Source organism: Lissotriton helveticus, chromosome 1_2 (assembly GCF_964261635.1).
Source record: "Lissotriton helveticus chromosome 1_2, aLisHel1.1, whole genome shotgun sequence".
NCBI classification, from domain to species: Eukaryota; Metazoa; Chordata; class Amphibia; order Caudata; family Salamandridae; genus Lissotriton; species Lissotriton helveticus.
In genome coordinates, this window is record NC_136058.1 from 308,558,873 (window position 1) to 308,579,178 (window position 20,306).

General features: G+C 46.4%; 1 protein-coding gene across 1 annotated transcript in view; it reads left to right on the plus strand.

Moving 5' to 3' along the window:
* Positions 1–13,717: 13,717 nt before the first annotated feature.
* The window catches only part of LOC144802263 (uncharacterized), a 252,421-nt gene continuing 245,832 nt past the window's right edge, over positions 13,718–20,306 (plus strand). Inside the window, exon 1 of the mRNA XM_078671800.1 lies at positions 13,718–13,885. Coding sequence (XP_078527926.1) covers positions 13,831–13,885 — 55 coding nt within the window. The 5' untranslated portion in view covers positions 13,718–13,830. The remainder of the gene's footprint in view (positions 13,886–20,306) is intronic.

A 20,306-nucleotide genomic window follows, 5' to 3' on the forward strand; every position in this document is an offset into this window, starting at 1 on the left:
GACACGTCGGTATGACAAGCGAACAGCTGACCTGTGTTTCGTCGATAGACGACTTTCTCAAGGCGTGAAATCGTTGTAGTAGACGAATCTGAGCTTTATTATATGGCTTCGATTTGTCTACTATAATGATTTTCCGGCTCACTTATCCTAAAACAGATGATTTTAATACCTTATTCTGACTAATGAATTCTATCGGAATTACCACGCGCCCATGGTTATCTTCATATTAGAGAAGAACAGGGCTGTTCTTTTGTTGACTTACAATTATCGCTACAAGCCTTGAGGCATCATTACTGCAGAGCTACAGGACAGTCCAGGGAGGGGGTTACTGGAGCAGAGAAGCCTTGGAAGGGATGGGAGCATGAGCCTCAGGGACAGGTATAGAGAGGAGCTACAGGACAGCTCGAGGAGGGGTTTACTGGAGCTGAGAGGCCTTGGAAGGGATGGGACCATGAGCCTCAGGGTCAGGCATAGAGAGAGCTCCTGGACAGCTGGACCGTCGGGAAGAGGTCTCAGGTGAGAGTTACTGGAGCCGAGACGCCTTGGAGGGGATGATTGTGCCTAGTGGGGAAGGGCTCTTTATGCAAAGGTATCAGCACACTCGACGCAGTTGTTTTCACTGCTCCGAATTGTATTTTTAAAATCCGGTGTGAATGAAAGCCACAGCACGCAGCGTGATTTGGGGCCAGTGTGGTAAGAGCATGGACACGCGCCATACCATTGTTCTTTGTTTTCATCCTTTTCCACGGGTCTCAGATACCGACCACTAGAAGCAGTAGATTCATGGGTGCAAACCCAGGCATATTATTTTAAACACATTTGATCTCTGTCATTAGCTTTTGTGATCACATGCTGTAAGACCCACCCAGTCTTACTAGCCTTAGGCTCCCCTGCGGATCTTGAAGCAAGCATTGCAGCCTTTGTCGGGTTTTAGGACGAGAAGTCATAAGGGCGATAAATACACTGGCTCCTCGACATGTGAGTCTCAGCTGAGTCTGTACTGGCGGCTTCTTCTTCTGTGCGCTCGCCCCTGTCAAAGGAGAACTTGGAAATCTAAACACGCTAATCTCTGCCACTGAAACGTGTAAAACATTTTAACGAAACGCGTCTTTATAAAAGGAAGCACCGATGCCAGCTACAGGCTGGGGCGGCCTCGGAGGGGGGAGGCATCTGCTGAGCGAGCCGTAGCTGCAGCGACTTGTGACAAGGTGTCAAAGGGTCTTCATTTCAGCGCGTCATTCATAAGAGTGAAAGCCAAATTGGTTACACTCTTAGCAGGTGAAGAAAAAATGCAGTGATACCTGAAATTCACTCATAGAGAACCACCCGTAACATAGACAAGCAGAGACAGAGAACGCACAGACTGCGAGAGGGGGGGTATGGGGAGAAGGCAGGCACAGGAAGAAAATAGTTACGTGCAACACTCAAGTAAAGGGTCCCATAGCTGTGGAAGGATACAAATAATGACATGGTCGTCATGAGGCGGGACTAACAAGCCGAAAACCAATCGGAAGGCAGCATTTAGGACGTTAGCCAATGAAAAAGATGGGCTGGAGAATGGGCGGAGCTTGCACAAATCTTCAACACTATAGGGTAAACCGCATGCCCTGCAAGCGATGTAGCGCAACACAAGGTGAGTCCTTAAAATTGGGAAATTTAGGGGCAGATTTACAAGTCCCATGCGCCACCGGTGCATAACGTTACATGATGCACCGGTGGCGCAGCCTGCTAAGGGATATTTACAAGCACAGGTAAAGTCACCCTGCGTGACAACTTGTGCTTGTAAATATCGCCCCTGTTCACGCAGCACTTTGCGTTTAAGGGGCGGGACATGGGTGTTCCCACGCAACACCCATATCCACTGATGCATTTCCAGATTTACGAGTGAGGGGTGGCGTAGCCAAGCGAAATGAGGAGAAATGTTTTCATTTCTCCTTGTTTTTTCCTCTTTCAATGCGTGCTGCATTCGACAGCACACATTGAAAGAGGAAAATGCCTGCAGTGATTGCTTTTGTGAAGGAAGGGGCCCCTTCCTGCACAAAGGCAATCTCCCCATGGCGCAGGCATCCTTGCACCATGGTGCAAGGGTACCTGCGCTGGTGCATGGCAGCTGTTTCTGTGCCAACGCTGGGGAGAGCACAGGAATGCGACATCATTGTAGATATGTCGCATTCCTGTGCTCTGAAAGAGCCACAGCGTGGCGCAGCCAAAGGGCTTGCGTGCCGCGCTGTGGTACTTTCTTGAGGATCTGCCCCTTAATCTTTCTAATACATCGCTGATATCGCCCGCTGACCCAATCCTCGGGTTTTCCCGCCCTCTGATTCCCTGCCCACTTTTCCCCTGTATCTTTTCATGGTATAATATTACCTTTTCTTATACCATAGACTCAGATTTTCTCATTGGCAAAGACCTTCCAAAAATTTCTAATCCTTGTCTTCAGCCCCCACAAGAAGTGCGTCTAATTCCATGGAAAGAACAAAAGAATTAATTATCGTGTTTATGCGTGACTGTGGTATAACTACGACAAAATCGAGAATGTTAGAGCGGCGAACTGTCCGGTGTTGACATTGAAAGTTGGAGGAGAAAACACGTACATATTTTAATAAATGAACTGGCCCACTCAATAAATTAGTTGTAGTCAAATGAAAAAGTTGAAGAGTTTTACCACAGATTAAAAAAATTATACGATATAGAGTGAATGCCATGGAGGGTCTCAGTGCAGAGTTAGATAAAGAATGTAAAAATCAGAAATGATTGTAATTCCCAGATGAGCAGCAAAATCAGGAGTAAAAAAGGGACATTATCAAGCATCTTCTAAATCTTCAAGAAAGTCTTCTGGCTCACCCAGAGATCAATTTTTTTTATACATTATTATTGCATATGAAACTAAAGGGTGAGTAGGTTCATCACGGTATGAGCAGATGCATCACTTATACTGCAAATCAGAGCACATCAAAAATTAAACATCACATTGCCTTGCCGAGTAACACTATCCCCATTCATGAACAATTATTCAACACCCTGAGCACTACCTATGCTAAAGTTGTCAAAACAAGATACAGTAACAATAATGTGTTATGTGAATGAATAGGACTCAGTGAACAAACGGAAGGATCTTGTACATGTTTCAAGTGGTGGCTGAACTGGTGAAGGTTCATTGAGAACAGAATAACAATAATAGTGGAAATAAACCTGTGCATCTCAGCTTGAGTGTGTGCTGCGAAGCTTACGAGGAGAGAAGGTGGGTAGGAAGAGAAGCAGGAAGAGTGACAGAGATGACTTTTATCATGTTTAAGATGGTGTTTACACAAAATATGTAGCCTATTTAACATAAATCACAAAAACACACTCCTACCATCATCAAAAAATGTGTTTCAAAAGTAATAACTAGACAAAAGTACACATGTGAAATCAAGTGTAAAACTGTGTTCTGCACATCAATAAAAATGCATTAATACATAAAACCATAAAAATCTCTTACACCGCATGGGTACGACAAGGAGCCTTATACCTTATCTAAAGCCCCTGGCACCAGCAAAGCCCCTCGCCCTGTCCCCCTCAACACGCCTGGGGCCTCAGCTACCCATTTATCCATTACCTTAACCCAAAGGTCGATGTGCATTAAAAAGAAGTAGGGGAACTGTGATGCTGCGTGCAATGGTGGCAAGGTGAGTGAGTGTGCGGATGGAGTCAGGGGCGTTGCTAAAAAACAATGGGGCATGTTACCAACGATGAGCGATATTTATCGCTAACGATGCTTAGCAATGAACTTTTTAACGCTAAGCATCGCCGGAAATTATCACAGAGATAACTTGCTATTAGCAAGGTTTATCTCAGAAGTGATAAAAAAAACTCGCGCTAACTGCCAAATGAGAGATTATCGCTGGAAAACCAACGATAATCTCCCGAAGTATGGCGTTAGCTTGATGATAGGGGCTCACAAACTTAGCCATGATATCCACCTTCCATAGGATATCATGGCTAAGTCAGGAAAATACCAGGTGTAAAAAAAGCAGTGCTAACCGCGGTTAGCGCTGCTTTTTTTAATCACTAACAGGGTTAACGAAATCCTTGATAATAGGAGAAATGTCGCTTAACAACATTTCTCCTATTATTTTTCTCTGGAACGCCCCCTTTGCATCTCATTAGAGATGCAAGGGGAAGTGTAGAGAAAAAGGGTGCTAACATGCGAATTTGCGTGTAAGCACCCTGTTGCTGATAAGGAGATAATTTTATCTCCGCTTTCTTGGCTTTTAAATCCAAAAAAAACGGAGATAAATCCCTTGATAATATGCCCCAATATTCGTATCTTTTTTGCTCTTTCACCGTCAGGTAACTACATATAAAATAAGGCACAGCCCAAATGTAAAAGAAATGCACTATCGTACATTTTTAACCCACTATTATTTATTTATTTATTTGGAAAGTTTTGTATAGCGCGAACATGACCCTAGAGGGTATCAGAGCGCTTTACAGAGGGATGTGACACATATGAGGAGGGGCAATCATGGCATAATCATAACAATAGACAAAAAAAAACAACAATAGTTATGTGACGACATTATAGTCAAGAAAATAACAATAGTTACATAACGACTTAATGGTGTGCACAAGAAATAGTCAGAAGGCGAGAGAGTCATCAGCGTGATAGTAGATGTGGTGACTCAGGCCCCCACTAGACTTCAGGATAGGCAAGTGTTCATCAGTAGCGCTTTCATTTTCTTTTTGAAGGACAGTGTTGATGGAATCAGTCTCATTTCCGTCGGAAGGGAGTTCCAGATTCTTGGGCAATTCCTGAGAAGGAGCGGTTGTAGGTTTTAAATTTTTTTTTATTTCTTTGATTTAAGTAGGAGGGTGCTGGAGCTCCTGGAGGTACAGGTGCCACCCGACAGCTCACGTTTTTTTGCGAGGTAGAGATGCGTTTAGAAGTGAAGGGCCTTGTGGGTCATGCAGGTAAGTTTTAGGTGTATCCTTGCTTCGAAAGGTAGCCAGTTGAGAGTTTTCATGCATACATGTGGTATTGGATGTTAAATTCTTTGAGGATTTCGGTGAGGGGTTCAATGAATATGTTAAAAAGTATGGGTGAGAGCCAGGAGCCTTGGGGGCCCCCCGGGGTGCAAGGACTGGGATGGGAAAGGGATTGTTGGATTTAATTATTTGTGTTCTGTCATGTAGAAAGGAGGCAAACCATTTTAGTACTGCGCCAGAAAGCCCCATTCTATGTTCCAGAAGGCTGAGGAGGTTGTCATGTTTGACCGTATCGAAGGCTGATGAGAAGTCGAGTAGGATTAGAAGGCAGGATTTGTTCCGGTCAAGTAGGTTAAGCGTGTCATCAACTATGTGAGTGACGGCTGTTTCGGTGCTGTGACCTTGACGGAAGCCCGATTGAAATTGATCCAGTAGCTGGAATTCCTCAATGTGGTTATATAGTTGAGTCTGTACACATTTCTCAATGAGCTTTGCCAGAGTAGGGGTGTGTTAGTGATTGGTCGGAAGTTATTCAGATCCTCAGGGTCCGCCGTAGGTTTTTTGAGAATGGGGAGAACTAGCTCGGACTTTAGGAAGTCAGTGATCTCACCTTAAAGTAGGGAGGCATTAACAAACTTGGTCCAGAGCAGAACTAAAGGCCTTATCATTTCTTTGAAGAAATATGAGGGAAGGGGGTCGTTGAAGTGATTCGAGGGTTTCGGGGTAGAATGTTGAAAATGGAAGTGTCATTGAAGGTAGAGAATTGATTCCAATGTGCGTTGTTTTTAGGAGAGTGGTAAGTAGGGAGAGGTGACTGGGGAGTTAGGTGGGAGTCTGGTGAGGATGATAGTTCGAGCAAGGCTGAATTTAGATCAGATTCAATTTTGTTGGATTTTTCACCGAAGAAGACAGCAAAGTCCTCGCAGTTAGGTTGGGGATTGGCAGTGATTGTCGATTGAGTGGGTGTGTTATTGGATTGCCATTTGATCCGTTCAAACAACATTTTGGGGTGATTCTGGCTTTGTCTAGATGGCTTCTGAAGAAGGTTGCTTTTGCAGTTCTGATGTGTTTGTTATACCGACTCCTTCTTGCTCCCAAAAGTTTGAGGAGTTCGGCAGATGGAGAGGATCTCCAAGCTCGTTCCACTAGTGTTAGGTTGCGACTATCTGAGTTTAGGCAGTCATTGAACCAAGGGTTTGAGTCTTTGTTGGATTTTCTTTTTTTAGTTCAAGGGGGCCAATTGCCTCCAGTACGTTTAGCATGAAGTTGTTGTAATGATGGGTGAGTTCATGGACATCTGCCATGAGCATGGGTGGAGGCAGGGACAGATTACTGCGTGATATGAGGTTGTCCATGTTTGCATTTTGCATCAAACTTTTCCAGTGTTTCAATTTCTTGGGTTGAAGTCTTTGGGTGTTCCATCGTTCAAATACGAGGAAGGTGATAAAGTGGTGATCTGACCAGTCACATGGGGCTATCGATTCAATCTGAATGGTGTCAGGGTTGGAGATGATTAGATCAAGGGTCGAGCCCAAGTTGTGTGTTGGGCTCTCGCAGGTTGAGGTCAAGTAGAATTTTTTAAGACTGTTCACAGCCAGGTCATTCGGGTTATTCCAATGAAGGTTGAAGTCTCCCAGGAAGATCTGGGGGGAGTGATGACCTAGATGGAATGAGATGGTTTCCATGATTTGTTCAATGAGAAGGAGGTTATCTCCTGGTGGATGGTAGAAGATGTGTAGGTTGCATAGGGGGTTTTGTTTGCTGAGGATGTTGATGCTTAGGCATTTGCAGGATGAGAGAGAAGTGGACAGAGACAGTTTCACTGAGAGACTGTTATGGTAGATACAGACTACGCCTCCCCTGTACTTATAGCTCCGTCAAGTCTGATAATGTTGTGTGTAGAAGGAACTAGGATGTCCTGAACAGGACCCAAGGAGACAATGAGCCAGGTTTTGGTGGGAATCGGGAAGTCAAGTTCCTGATCAAGGATGAGGTCAGAGATATCCGCTGCATGTTTCACTGTGGATCTGCAGTTGAGAAGGATGCATTTCAGGTGAGTTTTGGAGTCCGTGGGAGTAGACTGTGTAATGTGAACTTGCATGAGGTTCACAGAATTTAGTGTATTGGAGTTATAAGTGGCGGTTCTGTACGGATTTAGAGTAATGGTTTGAATAGTCTCCAGAGTGACTGACAGATGACTAGGATCTTTAAAAGGGGCTAGCGGCATATCTTGAATAGGTTCGGATCTGACTGAGAAGTCTGGTTGAGTAGTGTTGTAGGTTAGAAGAAGGGAGAGGATGTATGGGCCGGAGAGGTGGTTCTAAAATCTAATGGGTCTGAATGTGGCATTCGGTAGGGAGTAGTATTCCAGGACCGGAGGGGGAATGTATGCTTAGGGATCCTCCTCATGTCAGCAGGAGGAGTGGGTGTCCTGGGGTAATGGTTGAGCATTTGCAGGTAGGACTGCGGGGTCTTGTTGAATGATAAATCTGAGGCCAGTTCTGTGGTGATGGTTATGATCTTTTATAATAATAATAATAAAACCATTTAAAGAGCACATGGTTACACTATAACAGTGTGTCCCTGTGCTGTAGAAGCAATTCATCCAGCTAGCAAGACTTTCTGTATTTAGAATCACAGAGAGGGAGAGGGAACTAGTAGGTGCCTCAAGTACGTGGGAATAAGTAGGTTTTCAGTTTAAGTCGGAATCTTACCTCCGACGGTTCCATACGGAGTTCAATCGGGAGCTCGTTTCATTTTTTACAAGCTAGGTACCTGAACGAGCGTCCTCCCATACGCGCTTTAAAGATACGTGGGACCTGCAAATGCATGCTCCCCGTTGATCTCAAATTACGTCTTGGGCAATGGATCGTTAAGAGTTTTTGAAGATAGCTAGGCCCCTTCCCCTGGGCTACACAGTGTGTAATACACAGTGCTTTAAACACGATGCGTTACTGTATAGGAAGCCAGTGGAGAGACTTAAGAGCCTGTTGCCCTGAGGCTCTTTTAGACAATTTCAGGACCAGTCTGGCAGCTGAATTTTGTACTCGCTGCAACTGTTGTAGCCCTTTCTTACTCAGGCCTAAAAACAGGGAGTTTCCATAATCTAGGTGGGGTGTGACCAATGCGTGTATTAAAGATTTCCTGGTGTCAATAGGTAAGTAATCAAGTATTTTACGTATGGTCTTAAGGAATCCATAACATTTACCTACTAGCCTTCCAATGTGCTGTCCATAGGATAGGCTGGAGTCCAAAAGGACACCTAGGTTCTTAACCGTCACTGAGGGGATAGGTGTAGGCCCTAACTCAGATGGCCACCAGGCTGATGACCAGATAGTGGGAGCTCTGCCAATCACCAAAATCTCAGTTTTATCGCCATTGAGGCGTAGACAGTTGTCATTCATCCATACAGATACCTCCTTAAGGCAGGAGGCAAAATTCGCTGCTGCCTCATTCTGGCCTTGGGCTAGGGTGAACATCAGTTGCGTATCATCAGCGTACGTTACAATGTCCACTCCATATGGAGCCACAATTCTAGCCAGGGGTTCCATATATATGTTAAATAATGTCGGGCTCAGACATGAGCCCTGTGGAACACCATGCTTTAAACATCTGGGAGAAGATTTAAACGGAGGACAGTGAACTTGGAAAGTCCTGTCTTTTAGGAAAGAACGCAGCCATTCATGGGCCGGTACTACCACTCCCATTTCTGTAAGACGGGTCAGCAGCATGGCATGAGATACGGTGTCAAACGCCACACTCAGGTCTAATAGTATCAATGCTGCTGTCTGTCCCTCGTCTACTATTTGTCTAAGCCTCTCGGTGGAAAACAGAAGGGCAGTCTCGGTTGAATATCTAGCCCTAAACCCAGACTGAGACGGGTGCAGACGTTGACCCCCTTCCAGGAATTCCGTAAGCTGAATGTTAGCAACTTTTTCCACTGTTTTCATACAGAACGGGAGCAGAGAAATAGGGAGGAGATGCGCAAGCTGAGTAATGGGGAGGTTAGCTTTCTTTTTCAGGGGGATCGCCTGAGCCCTCTTCCATTCATCCAATACCTGACATTCCTTGAATGAGAGAGCAGCCGTGTTGCTAATGTGATCGATTACCACCTCTAGCTGGTTCCTAAAGCACTTAGGTGGAGCGGCATCGCTGGGCGACCCTGACTGAATGCTATTTGTTAGTCTCAGCATTTCCTGTCTGGGGGGTACTGTAAAGCACTTTAAATACGTATCATTAACAGGTGTCGCACTTTTGTTGGATCGATCTATGTGCCGCTCAGTCTTAATCGGGAAGGAGGCGTATATTATCTCTACTTTATTCACGAAGTGGTCCGCAATAGATTCGCAGATCTCTTCTGGACCTTTTGAATGTCATTTTTGAGTTTTTGTAGCTCCCAGTTGATTTCCTTTAGCCTAGCGGCAACATAAGGCTGAGTGTCGGCGAGCATGGGTGAGGGAGGATACGGTAGAGGGGTCAGACCGGGTTTGGTAGAGGTAGGGGAAAATATTTGAGGATGGTAATGCGAAGGGTCGATACCGGAAGGGGAGGACTTTCGGGGGTTGGCCAGGTTGGAGAGGAGGGGGGCTAGATGTTTTGGAGTGGTTAGGAGGCTTGGGAGGCTGAGGGGTCGGTTTGTGGGGTGTGAGCTGTTCAAGGAAGCAGGTGAAGTCATTAGGTGATGTAGGAGGATTCCTTGAGGGGCCGGAGGTGTGGGCGAAGGGCTACAGACCCAAGATGGTGTGGGAGGGACATTGTTATTGGAAGAAATGTTTATTATTAATGCACTGCAGTGGTCTGTGTCTGTAACTAGACGGCTACAGAATTGAATCCTGGTTGGTGCAGTGGGAAATAGTGAATTGTCTATGTTTAGTGCTCTGAGTTTCCAGTCAGTGAACAAGTAAGTCATTATTTTAAACTTGCATTACACACAGTATAAGATAGGCTGCTTAAACACAATAAATCTGTGTTATCAGGAAAAGGATTCCATCAATTAAAGCCAATATCTTTCCCAGCACCCTTTACATTTACAGATTACCAAGTTGCGAACATTTGCCTTTCTTTCAGGCAAGCAGACACCCAGGCAGCAAGACTTGTTTAGCTGTCTGCCCCTCCCTCCCTCGATGTCACAGCACAGAAGACTTCCTCCCTTACGTTTCAGCGGAGGCATTTTAAATATCTGTATTACCCATCGGGACAGTTGTCTTTTCAAAAAAAGTTGGGGAATGGCATTTCTAGAATTAAAAAAGTATGAGCACGTCATGCCACTCACATCCCGCCTGCTTCGACCACTGACTTAACCTTAACTAACCTGGCCATTGTGCTACAAAATTACCACCCTTGCACCACCTACAGCCATTGTCACATTACACTTCACCTTTACCCCATAAGGCCCCACCTCCTCAACATGTCTGCCCAATCGGTGACCATGCAGTCTGTTGGAGTGGGCGATGCGATGTGGCGTAGCGGCAAGAGTTGCTGACTATGGAACTGAGGAACTAGGGGCCTCATTTATGAAAAGTGATGCATCGCTGCGTGAAAACAGCGATGCGTCACTTTTCACTGCGCTCTCCTTGCGACACAAATGATGCGTCATATTTGCAGTATGACGCATCATGGCGCAATGAGTTACAGATACGTCAGTATTTCTGACGTATCTGTAGGCGCAAAAGTGAAGCATTGCTGGAGTGTGTCACAAAAGTGACGCAACTCCAGCAATGTGTCCTTTCACATGGGGCAATCCCCATGTGAAAGGGACTGCGTCAGTCTTACGCCTGCTGTGAGGCAGGCATAAGAAATTGACGCATTTGTGTCCTAGAAGTGGCGCAGTAAAATCTTATAGATTTCACTGCGTCACTTCTATGACCCTTTCTTGCGTCAGAAAGCCCCACCCTGCATACATTATACCTCGCATAGGTATAATGTAGCGCAGGGGTTTACAAAGTGACGCATCTACCTAGATGCGTCACTTAGTAAATATGGTGCAACAAGGCACATTTTTTACGCTGCTGGTGCGTCACAAAAAGTGACGCACCGGCGGCGTAAAAGTGACGCACGGCCTCATAAATGAGGCCCCAGGTTTGCATCTTGATGTTGGCTTGTGATCCTGGGTCAACCTTTCAATCTCCTCCTACTTAAAAAAAACATGAATCTGGCCTTGTGTAATGTTAACTGAAGCTCTTGTAATGTGCTCCAATGACTTTGGACCAGTGCTTTAAATGGACCGGTACTCACCAGTACTGAGTACCAGCACTTCCAATTTTTTTTGCCGTCAGTACCGGCACTTCTCTGTAGCCAGGGAGAGTACTGGTACCCTGATCGAAGGCAGGCTCCGGTTAGACTTCTCCTACAGTGCAGGGCAGAGGTGGCTCTGCTTCGGAGGAGCTTGTAATGAACCCGGCAGAAGTAGCCTTTGGCAGAGTTACTGGTGAAGATTCCAGCAACGCCCATTTGAATGCAGGGGGTTGACAGGGCTTGTGTCACACTGTGATTAACAGGACAGGGTCTCTAGCCAGACCCTGCACTGTCAATCAAATGCGCAGCGACCATTTGGGTCAAAGTGCCATCATGACTTTCTTTTTGTGTAATGATTTAATCTGTTTTTTTGACATAAACACATTTCTCGTGTGTTTTAATATATGCTGCAACTGGTACAGAAGTTATTATGTATGACTTGGTGTCATACTCGACAAAAAACTCAATCTAATCTCCCACATCGATTCCATTGCAAAATCTGCTCGATACCAACTGCGCTTTCTTTGGGGAATTCGTAGCTTCTTCCCGGAGCAAGACCTTAAAACCCTGGTCCAATCGCTGGTCCTCTCCAGACTGGACTACTGCAATTCTCTTCTTACTGGCCTCCCCAAATCCCACCTGTCCCCCCTTAAATCTGTTCTCCATTCAGCAGCTCGTTTCATTTATGGGGCCAAAAGAAGCGACCACATCACACCCATGTTATCCACCCTCCGCTGGCTTCCCATCGAGGCAAGATCTATCTACAAGACTGCCTGTATCACCCACAAAGCCTTGCACTCCTCCTCTCCTCGCTACCTGGTGAATAAACTGAAACTTTCTGGAGGTTCTAGACCATCACGTAATGCGGAAAATGTACTGCTTGAACCTCCCACTTTCAAGAAGGAAAGATCGATGGCCAATCCTTTTCAGGCAACGCGGTGAGAATCTGGAACTCACTTCCGCCTCAGCTATGGACCACCGCCTCCTCCCAGGCCTTCAAAACTGACCTCAAAGTTCTCCTCCTTCAAAGACACTTCCAAATTTAATTCACGCCCTCTCTATTATCTGAAGGAAGACCTTCCATTATAGAAAATTATATTCTCCATGACTATGGAAGTGCCTTCCCAGTGTGTTCTTGTGTTTGAGTGTCTGCCATTTAGTGCAGTACTACCCTTTTACCTGTGTTTGGTACTGTTTGTAACATGCACATGTCACTTTTCTCTTGTAACACACTGTTCGCTACCTCTTACATTTTGTTTGCTTTTGATACGTAAATGTATGTGTCTTGTAAAGCGCACTGCTGCCCTGAGGCGTCGTGGCGCTGTAGACCGCTGGGGAACCCGTCCTGGCTATCCCTGTGAGATGGTCCCTACTGGGTATCTCCAAGGTGAAACCAGGCATCCCCGGCGTTTGTGGGGGGCCGTTGTGGAGATGAGGCAAGCTTAATGCCCAGAGTTGCCGAGTGTGATCCCTGGTTAGAGTAGGCACCGAGGCGAGAATTATCGAGTCCGCTGACCCTGGTCCACAACCCTGCCGTGTCAGGAATTGAACCCTGTTCCCGGGCCGTTCTCTGCTTCCGAGTCTGCCGCCTCTAACCAGTGAGCCACACCACTCCACAAGTGCCACCATTGCCTACGTAACGTTTGCTCTTGTGTTTGAGTGTCTGCCATTTATTGCAGTATTATACCTCTACTTGTACTTTGTACGCTTTTGTAACCTGTACACGTCACTTTTTCCTCCTGTATTGTACCGTTTGCTACCTCTTGTATTTTGTTTGCTCACAATTGTCACTTTTTCCTCATGTAACTTAACGTCTGCTTTTGCAGTTTGTTCATTTGTAATGTTCTCGTGTATCAGTTCTGTTCCTATTGTGAAGCGCTCTGACACCTTTGGGTAAAGTCCACGCTATATAAAAACGCATAAAATAAAATATAAAAATAAAAGATCATATTTTGCCCTTAGCTCCGCCCCTAGCCCCGCCCATTTGCCACACCTCTATTTTAACGAGCACCCACACTTATTTTTCCCCATTTTTACAGAGTTAACACTATAATAAACTGCCAAATAAAAGCGCCCAGAATGCCAGATATCCACGGTTGGTTTCCCCACCAATCCGACATCAGGGCATCCTTCTTCATACACCCGAATGTATGCGTCACTCACGCACACGCAAGCCGAAGCTCGCCTAGAAACGCAGGTCGCAGCCGGGGCAGTGCTCAAAGGCTCCTCAGTGAGGCGGAATGGGCGGGGCCTCCTCATCTGTAAACCAGGCCGCTTGGGCGTGGCCAGGGCGTGGTCTCTTTAAAAGGGCGTGTCCGAGGAGCAGCTGCAGCAGCAGAGGAGCGAAAGCATGCATGGGCCCCGCCAACAGACGTGTCAAATCCAGACTCCGCCTGCAGGTGGAGGAGAAGGCGTGGCTAGCTGTAGTTCCTTCAATAGAGCGTGCTCAGGGCGTGGCTCTCCGCCTCGAAGGCGTGGCCACGATAGTTTTCCTCCAATAGGCGACGGCAGGGCGTGGCCCGCCTGCGGCACCTTTCTTTGTGCGCCGGCCGGTGCTCGCCCGTCTGCCGCTGCCGCCGGAGCCATGGTCGAACCCGGGGGCCGCTGAGCAGCGTCGCGCGGGGAGAGATGGGGCGGCTCCATGCCCTGCTCGGGTGCCTGGCGCTGGGCGTCGTGCGGGCAGGTAAGGGTCGCCTCTTGTGACTGTGCGGAGTTTGCATCCCTCTCAAGGAGGCGGCGGATGCTCAGCCCTGGGATATTCATTATTATTTATGCGTTTCTATATACATAGCGCATATTTCACCCAGAGGTGTCGGAGCGCTTTACAATAGAGCGTAGTACATTAGACCAGACATTCCAGGTAACATGGTAGAGGTGACAACACGTACAACTACTACATTTCTTTCTTTATTTATTTATTGCGATTTTCTATAGCGCGAACATTACCCGAAGGTGTCAGAGCGCTTTACATAAGAACCAGTTGCGATACATAAGGACTTTGGATTACATGAGTTACATAAAAGATACAAACAGGAAAAAAAATTAGCAAATGTACAAGATGTAAAGTTACTCAAGGAAGAGATACAAATGGATAAACTCTGAGAATCACATAGGAATGGTAGGGGGTACAAAGGTCTACTACATGTACTAGTTGTTAGAGTTATCTCTATATACATATATATATATATACAAATACTAGATTTTCTCAGGATTCCGTTTTACCAGCGATTCGGCTTGGACAAGCATACAGTTACTTGTAGTGAGGGGTTTCTTAGTACACAATGTAATTTCACTGAAAATGCGACGTTCCAAACTAAAGTTGGAGCAATAAGGGTTTCTTTCATAAGTACATATTCAGCAGTCGAAGCAGAAGGTCGAACTAGTTCTCCAGTGAGGAACGTGAAACAGTCAGATAGTTATTGGTAACCGCTTCTTTGGAAGAGAAGAGGTTTTTTTTTAAGTCCTTTTGAAGATGAGGAGGGATACAGGGTAAGTGACTTACTGGTGGAAACGATCTGTGCCCTGAGGGGTAGGTGCATGAGATGTGCAGTGAATATCCCAATACAGTGGATCATCAGAGCTCTGCTCTCCTGCAGGGGGCGGTGCTGTGATGTAGTTAGGAAGATGTGGGAGCTGGTTCAGTTGCAGTGGACTACCTACTTGCCTTTATAAGAATGTGTGTACTTCAGCGACTCACCAGGGGGATTAAGCAACTATAAAAATACAATTACAGCCTTCTCCTCTGGGGACAAATATTTGCGTGAATGAAAAATATATGTAAGAGGCAGCCTGGTTGTCTCAATAGGGTATACTGTTTCTGTTTTACGAGAAGAATATGTGCACCCATCAAGGGTGCGCAGTATTCAGTCTATCAATTAACCAAACTGCATTTGTAAAGCGCAACACTGTCACCCCTACGGGTATCAGGGCACTGTGTCTCAGTCGAAAAGCCAGGTCTTGGGTCTCTTACTGGTCTGCCAGCAAGGAGGCTGTACGGAGCTGGAAGGGAAAGGTCGTTCCAGGTCTGGGCCGCGATGTAGGAGAAGGATCAGCCATCGCTGCAACGGATATGGGGGGGTATGCAAGGGCGAGTAAAGAGGAGCGCAGGTGTTTAGCATGTTGGTAGAAGTTCAGGCTATGGTGATGTAGGTAGGTCCTAGGTAGTGGAGGGCTGTGTAGGTGTGTGTGTGAGGAACATCAGAGTTATCTGTACATACTTTAAACTGTTACTATAAAAAGAAAACACTTATGGTGTGGTCTAGAGCTGTCTTAGTGATCCCTGACTTGCAATTATAATGCACTTGAAGATAGAAAGGATCTGTTAAAAATGAATACAGATGATTTTCTGTAAAGTTCTATTTAAGTATCATATCTGGGCCTTTGTAGAGTCTTAAAACATGAACAATTGCCAGTGTTTTCTTTCCTCTGAAGAATTTTGCAACTCTCGACACGTATCTCAAAAACGGTCTTCAGCACGTCGTCATTGAGTAAATATAATGTGTTTATATTTTTTGAAGTTGTTGGCTTTGTGAGCTGCGCATTCACTCAGCACACAAAACCAATACTTAAGCATCACATTTTTGTACTCGCTTACGGTGAAAAGTGCATTTTGGAAACGTGCTAACCAAGATAGCTTGCTGTTTTGTTTTAAAGTATTTTTACTCTGAGTGAGTTCTAAGGTCAGTTATTCTTTTAACACCTTCCATGCCGCCGCCGCGATTTTGCGGAAGTTCGGCACTTACGCAAAATGGGTGGGGCCGGGTCGGCCATTGGCCGACGGCAGCACCAGCGAGGTAGTGCTGCCGTCGGCCAATGGCCGACTGCAGCATGGAAGGGGTTAAGTATGAAGGAGATACTGGTTCTTTAGAATAGGCGACATGGCACAAGATGTCCTTGAGCGTTGAGGCATGATTGCTTGCTCTTTTATCCCACTCTGGCCTTGGGATACTCAGCCAGTCTATAAAACTTTTTCTGATGTATGGTGCGTTGTACATATCTTTTAATGTACGCCGTCCAGGCCTTTTATGAAGTTTCCAGCTCGATGCTAGGAGCTGAAGTTCAGCATGGGTTCAATTCTGGATTGCTTTTGGTAGGATAGGACGGCTGTTCTCTGAGAGACTTGTGGTTAGGTGTCTGGAGCTTACTCACTGGGGAGTGGAGGGGATCTTAGAAGGAAGGGCAACCATGGCTTTTCAGCAAGTTTCTCCGATAGTAAGCACAGAACCTGAAGTCAAACGCATATAACGTGTGGGAATTTTTTTCATATTATGCTTTCACTTTTATTTATGAATCAAAGACCTTCTTCTTCCCCTTTGTTGCCGTTTGGATGTACCCAAGAATATCCTGGTAATCCCTCTCTACTCCACACCAGAGTTTGCGCAAATACTTCTCTGTGTTACTGTGGTCATTATTTGGCAGGCGTCCCCGCCTCACGAGATGTGCTCGTCTATGTTGCAGGCTAAGGCGCACCCTCTGGCTGCGTACTTATTTTAGCTCCTTCCCAAAAACTATATTCCACAAAACCTGTAGTACTTGCCATTGACTGGATAATGTAGCTATTAGAGTGTAATTGATTGATTAAAAAATAATGTCAGACTCAGATGTGTTTAAGTTAGCATGACTAGGCCGCAGCTCGCTTGTCTTGCTTGACAAATTCACAATGTCAGAAATTAAAGTGCACTTATATTTTATATGAACACAAATGTATGTGTTTCTCTTTCTCACTCGTAACAGAATACTCCTGAGGCGGAAAGCCGGGAGTTAGGCACTAGATCATTTGCTTTTATCTCCGCTTATTTGCACTTAAAAAATTGATTTTAAAAATTGTTGAATCGTAATATTTTGCACTGTTACTTACCCTGCCTGGGACAGTTGGGGCGCGTAATTGTACCCGTGCTAAGCATACCGAGGGCCGAGTTAGGGCTCCACTCGGACTCAGACAACCTACCCAGAGGGCGAAGACTTTGGCCGCCATCTTAGGGGAAAGGCACGGTTGGCGCACTAGCGGTCGGGCGAATCACGGCCCGGGTGCTATAAAATGAAGTCCACTTCCCGTCCGCGCAGCAGGCGCGCCGGAGGCAAGCCCGTCTGGGCCCGTCCGGGCCTAGGGCCTGTCACTATGCCCGTGGACCCTACGGGACAGATAGGATACTCGAGGGGAGAACTCCTGGCGCTACAAGACAAGAGTGGTCAGTGGTGCCACCAGCTTGATTGGACTGACAAACAACTTTGTCAGTGTCAATTCTGTCCTGACTCTATTCCCGTAGGGACTAACGGTAAGAAGGCCGGTAGGGATTTGAGGATGGCGCTACTAAATTGCAGATCACTACCAAAGCATGCGGTAGAGATCAATTTATTGATCGAAGAGTGCAACCTTGATCTGCTCTTCTTAACGGAGACATGGCTATCTCCCAATGCATACTTTGACATTATCTCCGCCCTCCCAAGTGGATTTCTTATTCAGAGTCAGCATAGGGACAAAGGGAAAGGAGGTGGCCTCGCCATAATCCACAAAGACTCCTTGATTTGTAGATTCGAGGACGGTGGCATTTTAGATACAGAAAGCGCCTGCTTTAGCATCCAGCTAACCCCCACCTACTCCCTCTCAGGATTCCTTATTTACCGTCCGCCGGGCTGCATAAAACATTTTGCAGATTCTCTGCTAGAAGCTACCTTAGCAGCAGCAGCCCGGGCATCCAACTTTCTGGTCCTTGGAGATCTGAACCTGCATTTTGATGATACTAACGACAAAGCAGCTGCAGATCTCATTCTAAATCTTAAAGCCTTTGAACTAAAACTTTTAAACAAGGAAGCCACCCATAACAGGGGACATCTGTTGGACCCGGTTTTTTCAAACAATAACCAGCTCCTAGTTAAACCCCCACTGCCCCTACCATGGTCTGACCATTTCGTAGTTCCTTTCTCTTGGGAAATTCGATCGGAAGAGAGAAGTGTCCCTTGCCCTCGTGTATTACAGAGAGCCTGGCCAAAGTTATCGGTGGAAGATCTGAAACGAACTCTAGAACAATCGGCTCCTGTTGCAGAATCAGATATCTTGCTGGCAGACATAAACTTCCAGAATTGGCTTAATAGTTCCCTGAATACGGTTCTGCCTCTCAAAATGGTGACAAAAAAGAGCAGTACTTTTAAATCCCCATGGTACACTACAGAACTAAGAGACCTTAGAAAAGCCTGCAAACAGTCTGAACGCATCTGGAGGAGAGATTGGGCAGTCAACAGCAAAACCTCCTACCAGGCTGCCCTGAGACTCTATAAAATTGCACGGCAGAAAACCAAGGCATCTTTCTTTGAGGAGAAAATTAAACTTTCGGCCAATTCCTCTAAGGAAACGTTCAAGATCGTTAACCAACTTCTTAAAATCCCGGTCTCCACAATCGCACAAGAGGATACCAAATCAAGGTGCGACCAGCTAGCAGAGGTCTTTGATGATAAAATACAGAGAATTCTGGATAGTCTACCACAAACTGCCACAACATTAGCCACTGAGACCCCCCCCCCCCTCCCAACAACCGGTCCCCGGCTTGATGCGTTTAGATGCATCACCAGGGAGGACTTTTGTAAGACTCTTTCCACTGTAAATAGCGGCTCTCCCTCTGATCCAGCACCTATGCACATCCTCAAACAAATTGTGAGCACCATTGCCCCTCTTGCCACAGATTTGTTGAACTCCTCATTCACCAATGGCGTAGTCCCCCCGAGCTGGAAACAGGCCAGAATTAGAACGCTCCTAAAGAAACCGGGACTAGACACCACCGATCTGGCTAATTTCCGCCCGATCTCTTTGCTACCTGGATTGGGCAAAATCGCAGAAAAGCTAGTGAATCATCAGCTCTCAGGATTCTTGGAGAGTAATGGTCCACTGAGCGACTCCCAAACGGGTTTTCGCCCAGGACAGGGCACTGACACAGCCCTCATAGTAGTGACGGAGGAGGCAAGATGCATCTTAGATTCAGGGGGATCAGTGGCCCTGATCCTCCTGGATCTGAGCGCTGCATTTGATACTGTGGACCATGTAACTTTGGTCAACCGTCTTGCCAAACTAGGCATTGCAGGGTTAGCCCTTAGATGGCTGGAATCCTTCCTGAACAAACGATCCTTTAGGATTTGGGAAAATGGTGTCATGTCAGAGTCCACACCCCTCCAGTGTGGGGTCCCTCAGGGATCCTCCCTGAGCCCCACGTTGTTTAATGTTTATATGGCCCCGCTGGAGGAGGTAGTAGCCCCTTTTGGGATCAAATCCATCAGCTACGCAGACGACACACAACTAGTCGTCTCGCTGACACAACAAGGGGGATGTTCAGACAACCTCTCGAGCTGCCTAACCGCAATCTTCTCCTGGATGACTGGCTCAAAGCTCAAATTGAATGGGGCTAAAACCGAGATCATGGTTTTGGGCCATCAATTCACATCCCTGCCCACAGAGTATTGGCCGCCCTGCATGGGCGAATTACCCCCACCAAAGGAGAAAATTAAAAGCCTTGGGGTTTGGTTCGAACCCCAATTAACTTTCAGGACTCACGCACAGAAAGTTGCAGGAGGATGCTTTGGTCTGCTTCGTGCAGTACGGAAAGTTCTCCCCCCCCCTGCCTTTTCAATCCAGGAAGCTACTAATCCAGGGTCTAATTTTATCCAGACTGGATTACGGCAATGCTCTTCTCTTGGCAGCACCAAAGGCCACAATTAACATCTTGCAACGGGTGCAGAATGCTGCTGCCAGGCTGCTTATGGGGGCGCCAAGAAGAGCCTCGGCCAAACCATTGCTGAGAGCCCTCCACTGGCTTCCAATTCAGGAATGAATCGCTTTTAAATCACTCTGTATCACTCATAAGACACTGCAAGGTAAAGGCCCACCGGCCTTGAGAAACCTGATTTGTCCCTATAGACCGGCTCGGGCCCTACGGTCTGATGGGGACAATCTTGCTATTGTCGCTAGAGTGAGGAAGGCTCGCACTGGAGGCCGCCGTTTCTCTATGAACGCGGCAAAAAATTGGAACGCCCTCCCCAGGGATATCCGGATGGAATCCTCCTATCTCAATTTCAGAAAATCTCTTAAAACTTTTCTTTTCCCTAAAACCTCATAAAAC